The 20965-nt window shown below is 43.5% G+C and overlaps 1 protein-coding gene across 6 annotated transcripts in view; it reads left to right on the forward strand.

Annotated features, from left to right (window-relative positions):
• The window catches only part of TBC1D1 (TBC1 domain family member 1), a 209343-nt gene that overhangs the window by 147519 nt on the left and 40859 nt on the right, over positions 1-20965 (forward strand). For 5 of the 6 annotated variants that reach the window (XM_019741932.2, XM_074322281.1, XM_019741934.2 and 2 more), the window contains one exon: positions 19200-19385. In XM_019741932.2, the coding sequence (XP_019597491.2) occupies positions 19200-19385 (186 nt within the window). Of the gene's footprint in view, positions 1-9088; positions 9228-19199; positions 19386-20965 lie in introns of those variants that run through there. The other variant, XM_074322287.1, reaches the window with a different exon arrangement.

Genomic DNA, 20965 nt, shown 5'->3' on the forward strand with positions numbered 1-20965 from the left:
GGGCGGAGGTGGGAACAGGGCCAGTGAAAGTGAAGGGGGCTCACCAGCTTTTTAAGGTAATGGTTATCCAGAAGTAGGTAAAATTGTGTGGGCAACTGTGTCAATTTCTTATTACCAGAGGTACTTGGATAGAAGCTGACTGACTTTTTGACAAAGAGGCCTCTACTGAGAAAGAGTTTGATTGCTACCTTTACCCTGTGATAAGAATTGGGATTCTTAGAGCAAACTAGTTGTCACACAGCTCAGCGGTTAGAGGTAGTTAAGGTGCCCTGGACGAGGAAAGACTGGTGAGCCATTGGGTTCACCATGGACCTCAGAGCCGTGGACCTCAGACATGTGGCATGTGGCAAGCTGGCCTTGGGGAGGTCTCACACACTCCTGCAGCCACTGAAATGTGCCCAGCCCCTGCAAGCATTGGCGGCACATTTCTAAAACCCAGTTTAACCTCAGTGAAGGTAGGAACACTGTTTTGTTAGAGTTGGGACCTGGCATAGGGCTTGGTTCACAGATGGTGTTTGATATCTGTTGGATACAGGGATAGATTTTGTAATAGTAACCAAATACGGATATTTCATTGTGACTATTCAGATTATACTATGAAAAAAATACACATGGAGACATACATGGAGAAAAAATAAAACACTGCTATTCTATAGAAGTTGGGAAAAGGTATGGTGATAGGTGATATTTTCCCGTTTTTTCTTTTTCAACTTCATAATGTACTGGTACTTTGATAGTAGGAAAAAATAATTTTTAACTGAGAATCATTTGTAATATATTTAGTTATAGAAGGTTAAAATGGAAACACATTTCTGTCACAAATCTTGATGGTAGCAAGTATTCAGATTTATTGGAAATGGACCCAATTATAAAATCACTTTTCTCTGAACTCCAGGTGGTCATTTGGTGATCCCCCTTCCCCATTCCAGTTCTATGAAATTATTAAACTTGAACGGGATTTGAGTTGAGAACGTGACAGCCTTAATTTGTTGAAATCAAACCCAGAAGACCCACTGAGTCTGGAGCTCAATAAATTTTCCTTGAAGTTATTGATAACTTAGATTATCTGGATCTTTTCATATTAGAAAGAAAAGTAATTCTGACGCCCATGCCTCCTCACATTACAGATGAGAAGACTGAGGCTCAAAGACCATAATGCCCACATGAGCCTTCATGCGCATTGTTTAGGAATAGTGTCCAGGGTCCGCTCTCTGGCGACGGCTGACCGCAGGGCAGCCTGGGTTAGGAGCCCTGCAGGTGGGTGAGTCTGGGTTGTGTGGTGACACTGTTGCTTCCCGAACCCCTAGGACTTTGGGCCTGCCATCTGACCTCCGTTCCTTCCTTTGCAAAATGGGGCCGGCAGTAACTGTCTCCTTCCATGAGAGGCAGTATTGCATCACGAATGATAGCTTAGGCCTAAATAAGGCAAAAAAGTACGTGCCTTGGGAAACCTTCACACACCTAGGGAGGGGGACACATGTCCAGATGGCAGGGAGGCAGGGTTTGGGAATGTTCTGATTTCATTTTTGAATTGGTGTGACCTTTGGGAGGATATCCTGGAATCTCAGATCTTCATTTACATCAAGACCCTTTCCTTACACACCTTTTCCGAGTTGCTGGAGTTTTAAAAATGGGGCCTGTGAGCTCTTTTCCTTTGCCTTATTCCAGTGTCTGGTCCTTTGTTTTCTTGGTATGTCATGAGGAAAGATCAAGTGACACGCAGTGCTGGTTGATAACTCCCACTGTAATGACTATTTCTGTAAATGGCTTCTGGCCACTAGAGGGAAAAAAGTCACGTATAATTTCAGAAAGACTGGAGAGTCAATGTAGCATCCTGGTTAAGACTGTGGATTAAAAAAAGTTTTTCAACTGTGGTGAAAAAACAAACAAAATTTACCATCTTAACTCTTTTTGAGTGTATAGGTCGTTAGTGTTAAGTATATTCATGTTGTACAATGGGTGTGCAGAACTTTTTAATTTTGTAAAACTGAAACTCTGTACCCATTAAACAGTAACTTTGCATTCTCTTTCCCTCAAGCCTGGCAACCACCGTTCTACTTTCTGTTTCTATGAGTTTGACCACTTTAGATCCCTCATGTAAGTGGGGCATTGTTGTGATGCAAGAGCCATGAATTGTTGGCGAAAAGTTCAGGTCGTCTAACTTTTTCACGCAGCCTTTTCAGCACTTCCAAATAGTAAACTTGGTTAACTGTCCAGTTGGTACAAATTCATATTGAATAATCCCTTTAATATCACAAAAGGTTAGCAACATCATTGCAACAAGTTCGCAAACTTAAATGTCAGACTTTGTATACCTAGAAGTAGATCATATGGTGATTCTATTTTTTAACTTTTTGAGGAACTGCCACACTTTTCCATAGCAACTGCACCATTTTGCGTTTCCACCAACAGTGCCCAAGAGTTTCAGTTTCTCCATATCCTCACCAACCCTTGGTGTTTTCTGTTTTGTTTTTTATTTTGTTTTGACAGTGGCCATCCTTACGGGTATGAGATGGTATTTCATTATAGTTTTGATTTACATTCCCCTAATGATTGGTGATGTGGAGCATCTTTTCATATGCTTGGTGGCCATCTGTGTATCATCTTTGGAGACATGTCAGTTGAAAGCCTTTGCCCATTTATTAATTGAGTTATTTGGGGGTTTTCGTTGTTGAGTTGAAGAGTATGGGTTTTTTTTACACTTTGTCAAATCACGCATTCCACATTTATTTATTAGTGCCGATTAAGTACCAGAAACTGGGCTTATTTAGTGCTTAAGCTACACCAGTGAACAACAGTCTCAAACCATACTTGGATCGTGCTCATAATCTACCACAGTCCTTGGTATAAATTAAGCCCCTGTTAGACAAGACGCCTTCAGCTGTAAGTGACAAGGCATCCATCTTTAACTAACTTATGCAAAAGAAATTGGAGAAATTCTTAGATCACTATGAAGAGACAGCAGGAGTGTCCAATTTAGGATCCCGGAAGCTCAGGTTGTCTGGCCAAAAGCAGGAGTGGGCCAGGCTTAAACCCTGACTCCTTCAGGTGTGAGCTGTTTGATCAGGTGCAGTTGCCATAGAGTCCTCAGCTGTCACACAGGCATAGTGACAGCAGTCACCTCATAGAGTCAGGGATGTGGGAGCAATAGGAAGCACCCAGAAAATTGGAGCTTGTGCTCCTTGAAAGAGTACAGGCAGTCTGTTCCTAATAGGGTTTGAAGGAAATACAAATAGCTGGTTTCTCAGTTGCCTCCACAGATGGCAGCCATTCTTTACTTACACTTCCCTCCACCTTTTAACAATACTGGACTTTTAGGACAAACAAAAGAATGTTCTTGAACAATCAGAGACTCCGTGGTATATGGAGGACACTCACGTTGCCGAAAACACCTCTCTCGCCCCCCTAGGTACCATGCTGGTGGTGCTGGTGGTTTGCACAATGGCTTCTGCTTTTTGGCAAAGTGCCTGTCATCACCTGAAGTCACAGCCAAAGAAAACCTGGGTCCGTAGGCGGCTGTTTAATGCTTCTGCATCACCCCAGATGCACACCTCTGGTGACAGGACTGCCTCTTGGAGCAGCCCTGTGGTCTGAATTCAGAGGTGGAAAAGTCTGAGGACCATGCATGCTGACAGACACAGGACATGGTCTCTTTCAAACTCTCTTGATGGGTAGAGACAAAAGACAGAGAATCATTCCAAAGAAGTTAGGCATAGGTGTTTCCCTCTTTACAATCATCGCAGCCAGAGGTGAGACGATGTATCACTTTCAGGATGTCCCAGAGGTTGACGACTGCAGTGAGGTGAGACCTGGCGACTCCGGTGCTGCCCTTCCTCAGAATTTCAGACGCCGCTTTTGAGCTGAGTGTGCAGTACTTGTGTCGCGCCACTTCCTTTGGAGTCTTTACCACATTACTTTGTTTCCCAATCAAAGCAGCCAGTTTCTCCCCTCTTTGTTTTGTGCTGTGCACACGTGACAACTCTCACTTCTTACAAACTCCGAATGGAAGCTTGGGGTCCTGGATATGCCGTCTTCAGTTATGGTCAGTGAACACTTCCAAAGGAATCATCGCCTCTTTAATGAGTTTTTTTGGGTGAAGTAAACAGTGGTAATTTGTAAGAAATTTGCTTACCATAAAAACAGTTTTGAAAGAACATTTGAACTTGATGTGTTCACTGTAACTTGCAAACCAGATTAAATTTCAGTGTTTGAAATCTGTTGAGGTTTTAAATGAACATCGGTGTACTGATGTTGAGGGACGGAAGCCATCTCAATGATCATATAGTCCGTTTCCAATTTCTAGTTGAAAACTTCAAAGCCCAAAATTCGACCCAGCTAAAACCAAACTTCTCCAACTGTCGAACAGTCATGGATACCTCAGAAGAATGCTGCTTCCCAAGCTGATTTCCTTCAGATGATGGCCACTTAGAAGGAAAGCATCGAGGCTGGGGTTTTCCAGGTGGAAAGGTCACATTGCCACATATAACCCAATGACCATTGTGTTGACTTGGGAGAAGAATTCAGTTCACTATTTTAAACTTCTTGTTTCATAGTGTGGACTTCCCCATCCCCTCTCCCCCGTAAAGCACAAAAGTGTTTCCTAACTTTTCAGTCATGGGCTTCCTTTCATGGATTTCGGCCTTAGATCATATCCAGATAAGCATTGTGTAATGGGACGGGTGGGGTTAGATGTTTTAGTCACAGATGCATGAGCGTCAGGAGGGAGGGTGGAGGGCAGCAAAGCCCGGGCTTTTGGCAGTTCATCCCTTTTCAGAGACTAACCAGAGTTCTCACTGCAGGATTGTTGCTCCAGCAAAACCCCCACCGAGGTTTGCTTGCTGCATTTGCTGATCACCTGTCCGTGCCTGGGGACCTTTCCTCCTTCTCTCCCTCTGATGTTTTTTCCTTGGTCACACAGTTCTTTCTTACATTCCCCACATTCCCCTCTCCCTGTGCCCCTTGTAAGGACATCTGCTTCCCATTCCCACTTCTCCTTTCCCAGCAGTTCCCACCAAAGGTCTCCCCAGCTCCCCTCTGGGAATTATAGGACTGGGATGTGACGGTCTCATTTTCTATTATTTTTAGTTGAATGGCTTCAAGTGCTCCTCTCTGGAGGCGAGTCCTGCGTATGCCCACCCTGCCCGACACCTTTATGTGGGACTAGGGTGACGAGCCCTCTGGTCTCCCTCCCACATGGGCGTGTTTCAGGTACTTCAGGCCCAGTTAGGATGTTTTTAAAAGGGTAGTCAGGGACTGAGGCGATAACACGATGCAATGCTGACAGAAACCCAGAACAGGGTGTGGAAAGTACATTGACATGGTCAGTGAAAATCCAAGAGAGGACCAGAGAGAAATATGTGAAAATACCAAGAGCACTTATCTTTGGGAGGTAACATTATAGATAATTTTTTTCCTTTTTTTTCTTCATATTTTCTAATGTTTCCAGTTTCTCTACAGTCAGTTAAAATATTACTTGTTTTGGGGGGTGGGGGGTGGGGAGCCAGTCAGCATATCTAAAAACCCTCACTTGGGCCACAGGGGAAAAAATAGGGCTTTACTTCTTGAAAATTGCCAATTTGTGCTGTCGTTTAACCGTTTTACCAGACACTTGCAACTGGATGTTGTGTAGGAAGCTCAGGGACTCATTCTCTCAGTTCCCTCCTTCCTTCCTTCCTTCCTTCCTTCCTTCCTTCCTTCCTTCCTTCCTTCCTTCCTTCCTTCCTTCCACAGCACCTCTTACCCCTCCCATCCTACTCCTTGACGCCACTCAGACTCACCTTTTCTTTCTCTGACTTAGTCTTTATCATCGCATCATCAAGGTACACTAATACGGTTTTCTAATAAAAGCCCAAAATTTGCATACAAGATACAGTCCCTGCCCATGACGCTTTGAGGGAGATGTATCATGTGTTATTTAACATACAAATATTCTGATGCACAGTTGCATGTAAAGTGCTGTCCTAGGAATTGGGTTGAAAGCGGGTTTAATGCTAGAAAGGGTGCAGGCCAGCGTGGTAAAGGAGGCAGATAACAAATACCAAGGGAGAGGAAAGGATGGAAACGCAGGCTTCGAATTTAGCGAAGTTCAAGCTTCTGAATTGGAAATCTGGCGCTGCAGAGGGGAAGAGCCTCTCAGACTCCTCAGAGGGTGTGTTATGGTCTTGTATCAATGCAGTGCTCTTTTGTGGCATAAACCTTAATGATTTCGGGGTTTTAACTTCATCAGGATAAAATCATTCTTTCCTACTCCAAGCTTCAAAAGTGTTATTTAAGTACAAATTAAATACACAAAATCTACCCATCTATGTTATAAGTGCCTGGCAGAAGCTATATCGTGACTCTTGGTTCTTTCGCAAAACTTTAATGCTTTCTTGCCTTGAATGTATTTTCCCTGATTTTGTATTGAAAGCCTGTGTTTGTCTCATGTCTCTTTTGCAGATGCAAAGGTGTCCTTTTTCTTTTTTAATTCCATCATCCTATGGGTCGTTGAAGTGATTTTAACTGGAAGTTGGGCTTGTAAATCGGGCATCAGCATTGTGCTCCAGGGTAACCGGGGGACTTGGAAGCAAGCACACGTGTGTTAAGTGTCTGCCTGGTCGGTGCCTTGGAATGGGTTGGGTGGGAAGGACCGTTCAGCGTCTGCTTTCTGCGGTGGGGCAAGTCAAGTCGTACTGCTTTGACAAGGAGGCAGGTGGGCTGGGTGCGACAGCAGGGCCACAAAGGCAGGCCACGTGACAGTCCACTTCTGAGTCCTCTGGGACCTGCTTTATACAAGACGCCACAAATATAAAATGTTAAAGATGCCACTTTGCAGCACAGGTCGATGGCCACGTTAATGGGCACTCAGCAGGTGGCTCTGAGCTAGAGCACCTCGGTGTGTTTGTTCACATGGCTCCCTCTTGCTGGCCTCCAGCTCGCCCTTCCCTCTGGGGCAAAAAGAAAATCCTAATTTTGCCGGTTCCTCAGGACTCAAAACATCACCCTGTTGCTTTCTGTCATGATGAAACCGTATTACCTGTGCTTTCAAAACTTTGCTGTTTTCTTGGCTGCCGACCGAAGTCTTTTTCATGGAAAGGTCACTGAGGCCCTATAAGACATTCAGTCTTAGACCTGCGAGGCTGAAATGGAGTGGAGGGATAGTTTAGAACCGCGTTTGACCCTGCTGTGGAATGAATGTTTGTCCCCCGCCACCAAATTCATATGTTGAAGCCCTAGTTCCTGATGTGTTGCTATTTGGAGGTGGGGCCTTTGAGAGGCAATTAGGTTTAGGTGAGGTCATGGGAATAGAGTCCCCACGATGGGATTAGTGCCTTCCTTATTTATAAGTAAGTAGAGGAGACCGGAGTGCTTTGTCTGCCATGTGAGCATACAGCAAGGAGGCAAACCAGGACTGACCACGCGGGCACCCCGACTTGGGACTTTTATCCTCCAGACCTGTGAGAAACAAATGTTGGTTGTTTAAGCCACTCAGTCTCTGACAGGTTGTTATAGCAACCTGAGCTGACTACACTGCTCCATTCTCCATCACTCGCTCCCCTGGCCCCTGCATGGACTTGGCTGACAGACCTCCATGGGGTATAGTGGGAAGGCTCTCATTTCATAATGCAACCCCTTTGTTCTTACCAGGTCTCTTCTGACCCTCGTGACACCCCGCGCTGTGGTCAGGGAGATGTGAGGGTGAAGAGCCTGGTCTCCTCTCTAGGCTTCTTTTCTCTTGCCTCAGTAGAAACTGAGAGGCAGACAGGCCCCCCAAAACTGAGCACACCTTCCTTCCAGAGTATGGTGGCAGGGGCTGTCCTGCGTGGAGGAGGCTCGCCCAGAGGAGGGGCTGGCTGCGTGCTGTAGACAAATGAGCTGCTTTTCTGCAGATGGTTAATAACACAAACTGAGAAATCGTGCTCATAGCTTTTAGTAGTACAGTTTTCTCTTTGTGTTGGGTGACTCACTGGTCGATGCTTGGGACTATTTATTTTCATATCTGGGAGTTTTTCTGGAAGGAAATTTATTATCAGTATAGTAGTGTGGGTAGTTGATCTGGGTCAACAGGGAGGGACCACTTTCTGAATGCATTTCTTAAGAAAATGGTATTAATTTTAGTTCAAACAGTTGCCTTTAGCAAAGATAAAAGCAAGGTTTGGCTGTTGTTTGAAAAGCAAGATATGTTACAATTTAAAATTGTATTTAGTGGCCATGCCATTCATAATGGATGCAGCTGTTGCTTAATTAACTTGAAATAGTTTGTTTAAAAGACACCCCTGTTCCTTAGTATCGTATAATGTGAAACCACCAATGAAGACAAACCTGTAACCTAAAGTTAAGTGGCTGAATGCCAAAGGCCAGGGGTTCTTGGAATTCCATTTGTTGAAACCCAGGTTGCTGGGTTCCGCCCCAGAGTTTGTGGTCCAGTAGGTCCGAGGTGTGGCAAAGGATTTGCAGTTCCCACAAGCAACGTGGTGATAGAGAAGCTGCCAGGCTGGAGACCACACTTGCAGAACTGCCCCCACAGACTGAACTTGTGGCCTAGGTTCTGTTGACTGTGACCCCATGCCCAGTGGTGGGGAGGGGAGTCAGGGAGACATCTTGTCCTCTAAACCCATAGCAAGGTCCAAATAGGGTGGGCTTGACCAGCACCTTAGTCATGGAGTGTCAACAGTTTAAATGATGAATGTTGGATGGTCTGACACCCTTTTAAAAAGCCATATGATGAGATCAAAGGGCTAAGTGTGGCTAAGTCCCCACACAGTTTATGTGCACTGGCTCTCAGAGACAGAACTTAAAGACTGGTCCTGTTTTCTCCTCTTCCCTAAAGCTTGTGTCAGGACAGTGGTCTTGCTTGGCACAGGAGGCCTTTCACTGTTTGACCTGACTCATTTCCTACCATCTGCGTGCGTTCCTCTCTCCCACCCCCAACACGCCTGCTTTCCCAGGGTCATGTGGAACTACTTGACATTCCTGAACTCATCATGATGTTTTGTTTTCGTTCCTGCACTTCACAAGGAGTGACCTTCCCTCTCTTTGGCAGTCATCCTTCTTAGTCATGCTTCAGGACTTAGCACTTGACCATTCTCTCCATCCTCAGGAAAGGGTCAGATTAAGCTCATCATCTCTTCTAGTGGTGGGTCTTCCATGACGGCCCTCTGTACTTTCGCCACGCCTGCGGGATGGTCTGCCACTGCTCACACCCACCTGTCCTGGTGGCCTACTCTGTTAGCTCCCTGGGGACAGAGGTTGGTTTCATTTCTTCATTGTTCTTGGGATGAATCAAATGCATGATTGATCGGAGCGGTGATTAACACCCTATTTGTAATGTGTTTCTGATAGAGCTTTATATTTATAAAGTGATATACATATATATATGTATATGTATGTATATACACACACACACACACACACACACACACACACACATATACATAAATGTCAGATATCTACATGTAGATACCTGTAAAGTTTAAAGTTGCATAATAGTGTTACATAATTTAAGACCAAAACTGTTGAAAAGAGCTGAGCCTCAGTCGCTTGGGCCTGGGATTGTGTGTCACACAAGGGCCTTGCTTATTTCTGTTAGCTTGGTGCAAAAGTAATGGTGGTTTGTACCATTTTTGTTAACCTTTTAAACCACAATTACTTTTGCACCAACCTAATACTCCTGTGCACCATTTCCTTGTCCCCTCCCTCTAGACTGAGCCTCTTTCTCCTCTGCCTTCTGTTTATCTTTTCCAAGATGCTCCAGGCTGCCTTCGAGGAGCTTCTTGCATGGATTATCTGTGCTCAGGGCAGTGATTGTCAGCCTCTGATTGCCATTCTCAGAATCGCAGAGGCTCGCCTGAGGTTTGCCAGGGTGCTGCAGGCGCACAAAGGAAGCACTGCAGGATCTAACAGGGCAGGGAGGGGCCGGAGGAGACTTTCCAGAGGGCGTGACCTTGGAGCTGCGCTGTGCAGGAGGTGGAAGGGAGCCAGATAAAGAAAGGCCAAAAGGGCATCCCAGCCATTGTGACAGTGGTTGTGCCCCTCCAGTGCTTCCATGCCTCTCGTGACCACGGGTCCTGTTATTGGAGGGTGCCCCTGGGACAGCACTGTTATTTTCTACATAGAATAAGTGTCTGTCTTCCCCACTTTTCTTTTTCACTGCACAGCCCCAGTCTATTGTGGAGATTTCTATGCGGCAGAAAGATTTTTGCAGGTTTAGAATAAAATAGATAATGGTGGTAATAGGAATTCAGCACTTACCGCTGGCCAAGTACTGTTTTGAATGCGCTGAGGGATTTTTCATTTAATCCCTGTGACAAAGCTGTGGGAGGTACATGCTGTTAATGGTGAGGAAGCTGAGGTACAGAGAGGTTAGGGGCACACTTATTTCCTGGTTAGGAAGTGGCAGCACTGCTGTCATTAGGGGCCTCTTCCTTTCCCTCTGCCTTTGTTCCCATCACCCCGAGGCAGGGCAGGCAGCCTGAGGTCTGAGTTCTAGTCCTGACTCTACCAACGAGCCAGGGATAAAAACCTCACTTATTGGGTGGTTATGAGGCTGAAATCCATGGGTGCTTGTACAGCACACTGCCTGACCCATAGTGAGTGCTCAGGAAATGGGACTTTGTACCTCGTCGAGCCTCAGTTTTTCATCTGGGAAGGGAGGAGGTTTGAGTTAGGTCATCTTCTAGTGCCCCTTTGAGCCCTAAGTTTCTGTGTTCCTGTGATTGCTAACCATTTCTCCCACAATCCAGAAGAAGGAAGGAAAGTGAGCAAGGGGGGCGCTAAGGCTATCGTCATGCAATGGGCACCGGTGGGAAGTCCCCAGACACATCCCTCACACACACATCCTGGTGGCACTGACCAAAGGACCTTTTGTGGTGGTGGTGCTTTTCCACCGCAAGGTGTATCATACAATTGCAAGACCACAATTTGAAATTCAGTGTTATGTAAGTGATGTAATAGGAGAGAGCAAACTATGACAAAGATCAGCATTTTGTATTCCCACTGAGGCTGGATGTTTGTTCCTCTTCATAGTTCTATTGTTTTTAAACAAGAGACCTTCAGCCCTCTCAAATAGTTCAATATTATTCCCTTTGCAGATGCAAAAACAAATGCCATTTATTTCAAAGGCTAATTTTATCTAGTGCATTAAATAAAAATTCGTTTGTGTACAGTATTTTCTTGGTTCTTTTCAAGTTTACGTGGGCCTCGACTTGTATAGGCACTGCCTCCCCACCACTGGGGAGAAATAAAAGCTCTTGGTGCTTTGTGCCTCTGCTGTCACGGCTCAGCCGGGAAGAAGGGACGCCAGGGCCTTGGTGGCCCGCCCACCAGAGTCTCCAGGAGCCCCCTCTCCTCCAGCCCTATTCTTATGCCTCTTCCTGGTTCTCTTCCCTGCCTCCCCACCGCTGTGCTGCCTTTCTGCTGCTCCTTTGGGCTGTCATCATAACCGCTAACCAGCCTGAATCAAGGCTTCTGGCTTCCTCGAGTATAAGTCAGCTTCATAAAGCCTTGGAAACTGACCCCAAGTAGCTAATTTGGGAGGGTGTAGGGATAAAGATCTGCAGAGCTCTTGCTTCTGTTTCTAGTTTCTGCATGTCTTGGCCACTTCTTTTTTTAAAAGTCTGAGTGCCGGCCTCCCCATCACGTATCTTCACCTCCCATCGCGCCCCATCTCAGGCAGGTTTAGGCTCTCTATTCTGTCTTCATAGCCTTTTTTCCCCTAACACTTTTTACGTTGTTTTATAATAGCCCTTCATTTGTCTGAGCCACTAAGCTGTGCCAGGATATGTTTCCAGGGCTAAAGAATACATCCTTGGAATAAATTTTCCTTTAAAAACTGTAAAAAGCCCAAATCTTTCATAATTCCCGATTCCTTCCTAATTAATACATAAATTAATCAGGCATTCAACATTTCCCTTAGTCTAGGCTTCACCGTTCTTGTCTTCTGTTTTCACATGCACACCGTCTGGTCATCAGTCAGAATGGATCATTGGATGATTGATTACTGACCACCTGCACACCTTGTTTGTGCCTCTCTACGTACCTAAAATGGCTCCCGTCATTTCCACCTGTCTGAATTTTTATTGTCCTTCATGAACGACCGTTAGTTCCCAAAACCTGCTGCTGATGGTAGTGAGAAGAACGATGGTTGAGATTTTACTGAATGCTTGCTACGTGCTGGGCTTGGTCTTGCCTCCCTGTTTACCTATTTAATGCTTACACTAATCCTGTGAGATAAGCACTCACGGATAAGATTTTGTCAATGAGAAAACAGGTGTAAAGTGGTCAGACCACCTGTTTGAGGTTAAGCAGCTAGATTAGTGGTGGCGCTAGAATTTGATACCAGCATCTGGCTCCAGGGCCCATGCTCTTGACCTGACAAACAGGAAAAATACATTTTCTTTGCTGAACTTCTAGAATACTTTCTTTGTATTTCCTAGCAGTCGTGCACGTTTCTCAGTCACCCTGTTGAAAATCTTAAATTATTATTACATTTATTGGGGTAACATTGGTTAACAACATTCTAGAATTTTCAGGTGTACAAGATTATAATTCGGTATCTGTGTACTCTATTGCGTGTTCACCACCTGAAGTCTAGTTTCCTTCCATTACCATCTATTTGACCCCCTTTACCCACTCCACCCTCCTCCCACCCCGTTTCCCCTGGTAACCGCTATTCTGTTGTCTGTATCTCTGAGTTTGAATTTTGTTTGTTCCGTTTTGTTTTATATTTCACTTAACATAGATGGCAGTATTTCATCCTTTTTTTTAATGGCCAAGGAGTAGTCCACTGTATATATGCACCACATCTTCTTTATCTGATCGTCCATCAGTGGACACTTAGGTTGTTTCCATGTCTTGGCTATTCTAAATAATGCGACAATGAACATCACCCTGTTGAAACTTGAGGGACTGTGTTATATTCATACCCGCATTTCTAGCAGCATGTGGCAAAAACTTAAAAATGTTTTTTTGTACCACATGAATGTTTTGGGGTTTTTTTAAAATCTGTTTTCCTGTAGCTAGGAATAAAATACACAAAATACAACTGTAGAAAAATAACAAGGTTTTTTTTTTTTGGTTTTTTCTCTTTTAAATCATTTTCCGTAAGCTATCTAAAGAAGTCATGGCAGGGTTTAGAGCAGTCCAGGGTTAATGAATTCATTTGTTTGGGGACTTCCCTATGCAGCTGCTGTCTCCCCGGCAGGGGACGCAGAAGTCGCTGCTCTTCTGGTATCTCCACTGTGCTGTAGCAGAGGACAAGTTGTTCGTGCTTTGTAAACACTGTGACACTGTTCAGAGAGGACTGCCTGTTCCTGTCTTAAATCTGCCTCTTCTACTGTTTTGAAGAGATTTTCTTTAGCTGTGGCTAACAACAGATGTTGCAGGTGTCTGTCCCCACTGCTGTTAACTGGACTCCAGAGAGTTACTGTTCAGTTTTAATTCTCGTTTCCAAAATCCATTCATTCATGTTGTTAAAACAGAGGTTTTGTAATAACTGGAATTTTAAACATTTTTCTTTTGGCATGGGAGATCAGGATTTTCAAGAGGGACCGGGACAGAGTTATAAAATGCTCTCTTGTGAGGTAACAATAAAAGCCATGCTGTTGGAGCATTGAGGGTCTTTCTCTTTATTTTCTTTCTGGAGCTCCTCTTTCTTACAGAGCACTTAACGTGTGACTTAATGTCATGTCTAAAAGAGGAAAACTGCAGCTGAAAACTTGATACCGGTATCTTGCAAAAATATAAGAAAGGAGCCCTATGTCCTGTACTTTTCAGGGCCAGTAGCTGCCACATACGAGGACACATGCACATTCTTTTACTCCTGCCCTGTCACAGCTTTGTGTGCATGCCAACAGTGCAGTGTCAGACTCTTCCCCGCACATATGTGTGCAGGGGGAGAGAAGAACGCAGCAGCACAGAGTTGGGGAAGAGTTTGACACCTAAAATACTGACACACGAGCATAGATCATATTTATGACTCTATTGAGAATGTCCCAGCAGTGCTTTAAATGGAGGCAGTTGTCTCTTAGGGCCCCTGAATTATGGCTGGTTTTAAAAGTCTTAAAACCCATTGACGGCTATTGTTTCTGAAGGTCTACATAATTTAAGTGTTCTACATACTGTCATTATAGGAGATGTCAGAATAGTAAAATTTAATCCTATACTAACGTGTTATTGCAGCCCTTTGGTTTTGTGGCTTTGCAGACTTTATAAATATGCTTGTCAGTGCCTGTGGTCTCCACAGTTGGGGCAATCAGAGGTAAATGTAATTTCTCACATTTTTGCACCGAGGGACTGGAACCCGAAAGGTCTACGTGTTTACAAAGAGGGACCGACCAGGCTGGCCTGGGGTGGAGCAGGCCCCGTCCCCACTCAGCGTCTGTTGCAGCCAACATGCTCTTCGCCCCAGTCCCTGTGCCGCAGTCTCTCAGCAAGAATATATGTGGAGCCAGATTCCCAGTATTGTTCTGGCGAGTAGCACAGCCTCTCTTAGCACATCCCATCCTGGGTGCATACAAGGGACTCAAAAAATACTAGTGTAGGAACTATCTCAGTTACAGTAATGCACATGGTATTAGAACAAGGTTCTCAGCTGACAAATGGCCGACATTTTCCTGTTGTTATTCTAACCCTGCCACTCCATTCAGTGCCCTGTGTGTGTGAGTACACACCCCAGCACCTCACAGGACTGCATCCCAAGTGGTGCACGCACATGGAAGAGGACCAGTTACAAAGCTGTCCCAAATCTGGATCTTTTTGCATTGATAAGAAAACAGCCCACTTGGATTGAGTTAGCCAGGCCAAATTTAGAGCAGAGATACTTATCTGTCCCCTTTTGTAAATTACTAAACTACTTTGTGACTAAGCTACTCTTAATATGAACAAAAGATAATATTTTTTAATTCTTGTTAATTATAAACTGTAACATCAGTAATTGCTGACACATAAAATAAAATCTGGGTGAAGGAGATATATTTTTACCCCTTCCCGGGGTGTAGGAGAGAGTAAGTGATGGTTTCTTTTTTTTTTTACTCTGAATCGGGTTCTCACTGGGGATGATCTTGTCTTGTCCCCCTTTTTCCGTGAGGGGCACTTAGCAATGTGTGGGAATTTTTGATTGCCGCTGCTGGGGTGTGCGGATACTACTGTCATCTAGTCGGCTGTGCCCAGGGATGCTGCTAAACATTCTATGATGCACAGAACATGACAAAGAGCTGTCCAGTCCCAAATGTCAATAGTGTTGAAACCCTGCTGTAAACTGTTAGGTTTGTTTGCTGACTTTTACAGTAGATTAGCTTTTACTTAGTTAATTCAGAGGTAAAATTAACACTAGTACTCGCAATCCTTCTTTGTGTTCTATACTTGGCCTTGGTACCCTGCCCAAGGTTGGGACAAGCTCCGGCCATGTGTGAAGGCCTAAATTCAGGCAGCTGACAACAACAGCACTTGAACTGTGTCCTAGGGGCAACACTGAAAGAAAATGAAGAGCGGACATAATGACTACAAAGTCTCATGCAGGGATGAAGTGTGAAAATGTAGCGTGAACCCCACTATTCAAAGTGTGTTTTGAGAAGCAGCAGTGGTAGCATCACCTGGGAACTTGATAGATATGCAGATTCCCAGGTTCCCCTCATACCTACTGAATCAAAATCTGCATTTTAGCAAAATACCCACATGATGCTTTGCATCTAGAAACTAGAGAAGCACTAGTTAAGCATTTTTTACTTTGGAGGAAAATACATCTTCGTTCAAATTGTGCCTCTGACTCTTGCTAGCTGTGTGACCTTGGCCAAGTTAAAAAAACCTCACTGCACCTTAGTTGTTCAGGCTGCAAAATGGGGATAATATCACCTTCCTCATGAGGTGGTTGTGGAAATCAGACAGGTTTCTTTGTGTCAAGGACCCGTCACAAAGTAAAAGCTCAACAAACTGAGCTGTGATTGATAACATGAAAAAGACGGCAAAAGCAAAGAACGTTCGGGAAGCAGTTTATGCCTTAAACCTCACAGTCATCATCACCAAACAATGCTTGTACTCTTGGCTGATCTGATTTCTCTGAATAAGAAAATAGCAAAAGCTGGCGCTTCGTGAGCTTCTGTAGCGTGTGGTCCTTGTCAGCAACCCAGTTGGTAGAGAGTAAATGGATCTGGGGAACCAAGGAACCTAAACTCCCAGACATGTTCTGTCAGCCCAGCCCGAGTGACACCTGCTCTGTTCATTACGTTCCAGAACTTGAAAGCGATGTGGTAGGATTTTTCAAGACACCCGGGAGGAGAAAGGCTGTGATAAACAGAAAGGTTGAGGTTAGAGGAAGTAGACTGGGTGAGATGAGCCCTTGTCTTCGTGGGAAAGATGCTCTGTTGACTGGACTGGTCCCAGGGTTCTTGTATACATGAGAAAACTCTAAAATCCTGCTTTAACTGCTGCTCCAGGGCCTGCCGCGCCAGCCAGGATCTCTCACAAGAACCACTTTTTGGAAACGAGACTTTCGTGAACCAGCGGTAGTGTAAATACTTCCAACATGAGCTAAAGCAGAACTTGAATCACAACTGCTGTGTCCGGCAGAGTTCCAGCAGCCACGAGAGAGAAAAGAAAGGGTTCAAATGGAAACTTCAAGCTGCAGAATAAGATTAAACAAGAATACTGACTCAAATTTCTTTTGCAAAAAAGATTAATTTGAAGTTTATCATATTCAATGATAACTATTCCTAAGTACACAGGGATTGGGGGGATTGATGTTTTACAGAACATTTTTCAATCTTTGCTTTAAGTCAGAACAGGTTCGTATGATTTTTCTTTGGTTTTTCAATTATGAAAACATTTTCTATAGTGATTTTAGAAAAATACAGGAAATACAAAGAACAACAAGCACGCCCAAACCCGGCACCTGCTTATCTCTTCTTTTATTTGACAATTGTTTATGAAGTTCCTCCTGGGTACCAGGGACTGTGCTTGGTGCTGGACAAACCCTTGTTGACAAGGTGGCCTTGTTGAGACTTCTTAGAGTTTCCAGATGAGTGGCTAAATTTTGATGTGTTTCAGTATTTTTTTCTGTGACTTTTTTAATGACTGTGTGATAGTAAACAATAAAGCTGATAGCCACTGGATTCTTGCTGTGTGTTGGACCCTGTTTGAGGTGGTTTATGTCATGTATATGAACTCAGTTCATTCCTATAACACCACTGTGAGGGAGGTGCTGTTATTCCCATTTGACAGATTGGGAAACTGAGGCATAAAGAGGTTAAGCAACTTGCTAAAGGTCACAGAATCAACAAATGCAGAGTATTGATTAAAATTCAGGCAGCCTGGCTCCAGAGCCTGACCTGTTTATCTCTAAACTGTACTGCCTCTCATAATATTATAAAATTGAGATCATACTTTATATGCAGTTTTGATTCCTGCTTTTATATTGACCGAATTTCGCCCTGGTGATGGTGTGGCACACCTTCAAAAGAGGGGTGGTAGGAAATATAGAGAAAGACTTTATGCACAGAATACAACTTAATAAAAATTTATACTGTGTGACTATCCTCCTCTAACATGCATAAACTGTGTATTATTTCTTACCTCCAGAAGTAGAACTTTAATTTAGTCATTTGTTTAATAGCATCATAATGAAATAAGAAATCGATGATCAGCATTTAAATGCTACAGAGATCATAAAGCATTCTTAATGCTCATTATACATTTTTTTTTTAATCCAGTAATTTTAAGAGGAGTTAAGGTGGACAAATTACTTTGGAAAATTAAACATTTTGTAGCTTGTGTTTGATTTTATAGCAGGAAAACAAACCTAACTTCAGATAAAGCTAATGAGCAGACAATGCAGACAGCTGTTCTGGAAATTAATTGTAACATGCAATTGTGTTGGAAGAGATTGTATATTGTATTATGGGTGGTGTGAGACTCAAGCAGCTTGGGAAAGGCTTTTCACAGCACGTGTTAAGACTGTGATTTTATCTAGGTTCAGTTCAGACAGAAGTTCCCAAGAATGTGCTGTGTTGGATGAGGTCTGTTTGTATAGGATCTTCTGCTCCCCTTAGCGAGCAGGTGGGCTATTCTCTGTGCGTGTCTGCAGGTATTTGTGAGTTGTTACACTGTGTACCAGCAGCACAGTGTCTGCAGTAAGAAGGAACAAGTTCGTGAAATGTCAAGAGATTTCAACTAATAAAGAGGAAATGAAAAATGGATGACACGGGAAACATTTAAATGGTAGGGGTATCTATGGGTAAGCTTGGACTTCTGAGTCCGGCAAACACAGGTTGGGATCCTGACACACCTGCTTATTCACTGTATGACCCTGGGCAGTTGCTTGGCTTCTCTGAGCCATAGTTTCCTCGTCAGGCTAATACTTGCCTTCTGGAGTTGTCCTCAGGATTAAATGAGTCTGTCTACATAAAACACCTAGCACGGGGGCAGTCAGTTAGCTCAGTTGGTATGAGTGTGCTGCTCTTAACAACAGGGTTGCTGGTTCGATCCCCACATGGGCTGCGCCCTCCACAACTAGATTGAAACAACTACTTGACTTGGAGCTGATGGGTCCTAGAAAAACACACTTAAAATAAATACAAGTTAAAAAAAACAACACCTGGCACAGTGCCCGGCACTTGGTAGAGGCTTTGTTAATGGTCATTGTTATTGACTATTAAAAATGTTTTACTCTTCTTTCAAAATACCTAGCTGTATAACACAGTGGTTAAAAATGCACATGAAAGCGAGACTGGGGGTTCCAGTCCAGGCTCTACTGCTTTCTAGCTGTATGACATTGGGCAAGGTACTCAACCTCCCTGTGCTGCAGTTTGCTTTCTTTAAAACTGAATAGTTATAATACCTATGTCTTAGGGTGGTTGAGTGTTAAATAAATTATTACACATAAAGCCCTCAGAACAGCCTGATACATAGTGAGTACCCTGTGAATATTTGCTGTTATCATTAATGGAGTCATTAACTCAGAAGAAGATAAAAATATTACCTTAAAATGTGGGTATCTTTGAACATTTCCTCCGCTGCTACAACTTTTCCTTACCATTTGATATGTAATTTGTTAGATGTTTATGCCTCAGATATAGTTTATTCCAGTGCATATTAGAACATGAATCTTAAGTTTGGGTAATAGCATGATGTAATATCTTAACGAGCAGATATTTTTGGTTTGGCATTATGTTTAAATGTAAATTTTTACTGAAAAATGACCATTCTGAAACGTTCTTTTCCCTCTCCAGATTACTCTGAGCTGGGAGAGCTTCCCCCACGGTCTCCTTTAGAACCAGTTTGTGAAGACAGACCCTCTGGCCCTGTGCTGGAGGAAAAGAAAAGGACACCTCGCGAGCTTCGAGAACTATGGCAAAAAGCGATTCTACAACAGATACTCCTCCTCAGGATGGAGAAGGAAAACCAGAAGCTGCAAGGTGGGTTTGCCATTTTTTGTGCTGAGCAGGCCTGATGATCTTAATATATCTTGGCTCTGACGTGAATCACATCAGACATAAGTGTAATGTCTTTAAAAGAAAGCAAGATATTCTAACATACATACATATGTATATGTGTATATTAAAAATATGTATTGACTTTGTCAAAGTAAAGTTAACACTACTTTCTGGAGATGTAATGGTCTCGCCCACTGTATTAGGTATTCCTATGTAGTCATTGTTAAGAGTTGAAACTCATTGTCAAGAGACAGGTTTCAACTGTGGGCGCTTTAACCCTCGGAAAAGTGGTTTTTGTTTTGTTTTTTCTCCTTCCCTCCCTACTTTGTTCTCAGCCATAGCCTGTGTGCCTGGGTGTTACGTATGAACCGATCCCACATAAATCATTAAACCTCACTCCATGTGCATTTTTAGTGAGTTGCACGTAATCTGAAAACTTCAGCATTAGCCGAGCTCTACCTGTACTGATATCAAGGTGTTTTATGTAGACGGACTCATTTAATCCTAAGGACAACTCCAGAAAGCAGATATTAGCCTGAAGAAGAAACTAAGGCTCAGAGAAGCCAAGCAACTGCCCAGGGTCGTGTCAGTATCAAAATAAGATGTGAACTTTGAAAGTTTAGATTTTGTTCATTTCCTGTTTCCGTGCTGTCACTTGAAGCAATAAATATTATTTTCAAAGTAGCTAAGTTTATGTACCCTGGGTGGTGTAATGGAAAGAACATGGGTCTTAGATTATAGGGAGCTGGCTGGCTAGAAAATAATGAGAGTTTTTATCAGGAAGTCTGGACATACTCTCAGCGGGAGGCTGTGCAGGTAGCTAGTTCAGTCGTGCTGTCACTGCCCAAAGAAATTCTGCAGTGTACAGTGCTTGATTAAAAGAGTTTACTAAACTGCTTTTTGCTTTCTGGGCTTTCAGTTACCCATGGTCAACCATACTCTGAAAATATTAGATGGAAAATGCCAGAAATAAACAGTTCATAAGTTTTAAATTGTGTGGTGAAATGTCAAGCTGTCCCGCTTAGTCCTACCTAGAATGTGCATCATCCCTTCGTCCAGTGTACGCTCCCTGGATGCTCCACCCACCCATTGGTCACTTAGTAGCTGTCTGGGTTATCAGCTTGACTGTCCGCAGTGTCGCAGTGTTTGTGTTTAAGTAACCCTTATTTTACATACTAATGGCTCCAAAGAGCAACAGTAGTGACACTGGAAGTGGTATATGCCAAAGAGAAGCTGTAAAGTGCTTCCTTTAAGTGAAAAGGTGTGCATAATATATAAGGAAAAAACATAGTGTATGTAAGGTTTGGTACTGTCTGTGGTTTCATGCATCCACTGGGGGTCTTGGCACGTATTCCCCATGGATAAGGGGGGACTACTGCACATTTCATTGAACTTCCTCCTTGATTGTCAGTCTTCATCTTTTAATAATGAGCTTGCTGTTTGCATAGAGCTGAAAGTTATTAAGACACTAAATCAGATGAATAAGGTCCATAGTCCAGATAATTATATTATCTTTGACCAAAAACAAAAAGTGAAACAGACAGTACTAAGACCTTTGATAT

The sequence above is a fragment of the Rhinolophus sinicus genome, linkage group LG02, assembly GCF_036562045.2.
Source record: "Rhinolophus sinicus isolate RSC01 linkage group LG02, ASM3656204v1, whole genome shotgun sequence".
Lineage (NCBI taxonomy): Eukaryota > Metazoa > Chordata > Mammalia > Chiroptera > Rhinolophidae > Rhinolophus > Rhinolophus sinicus.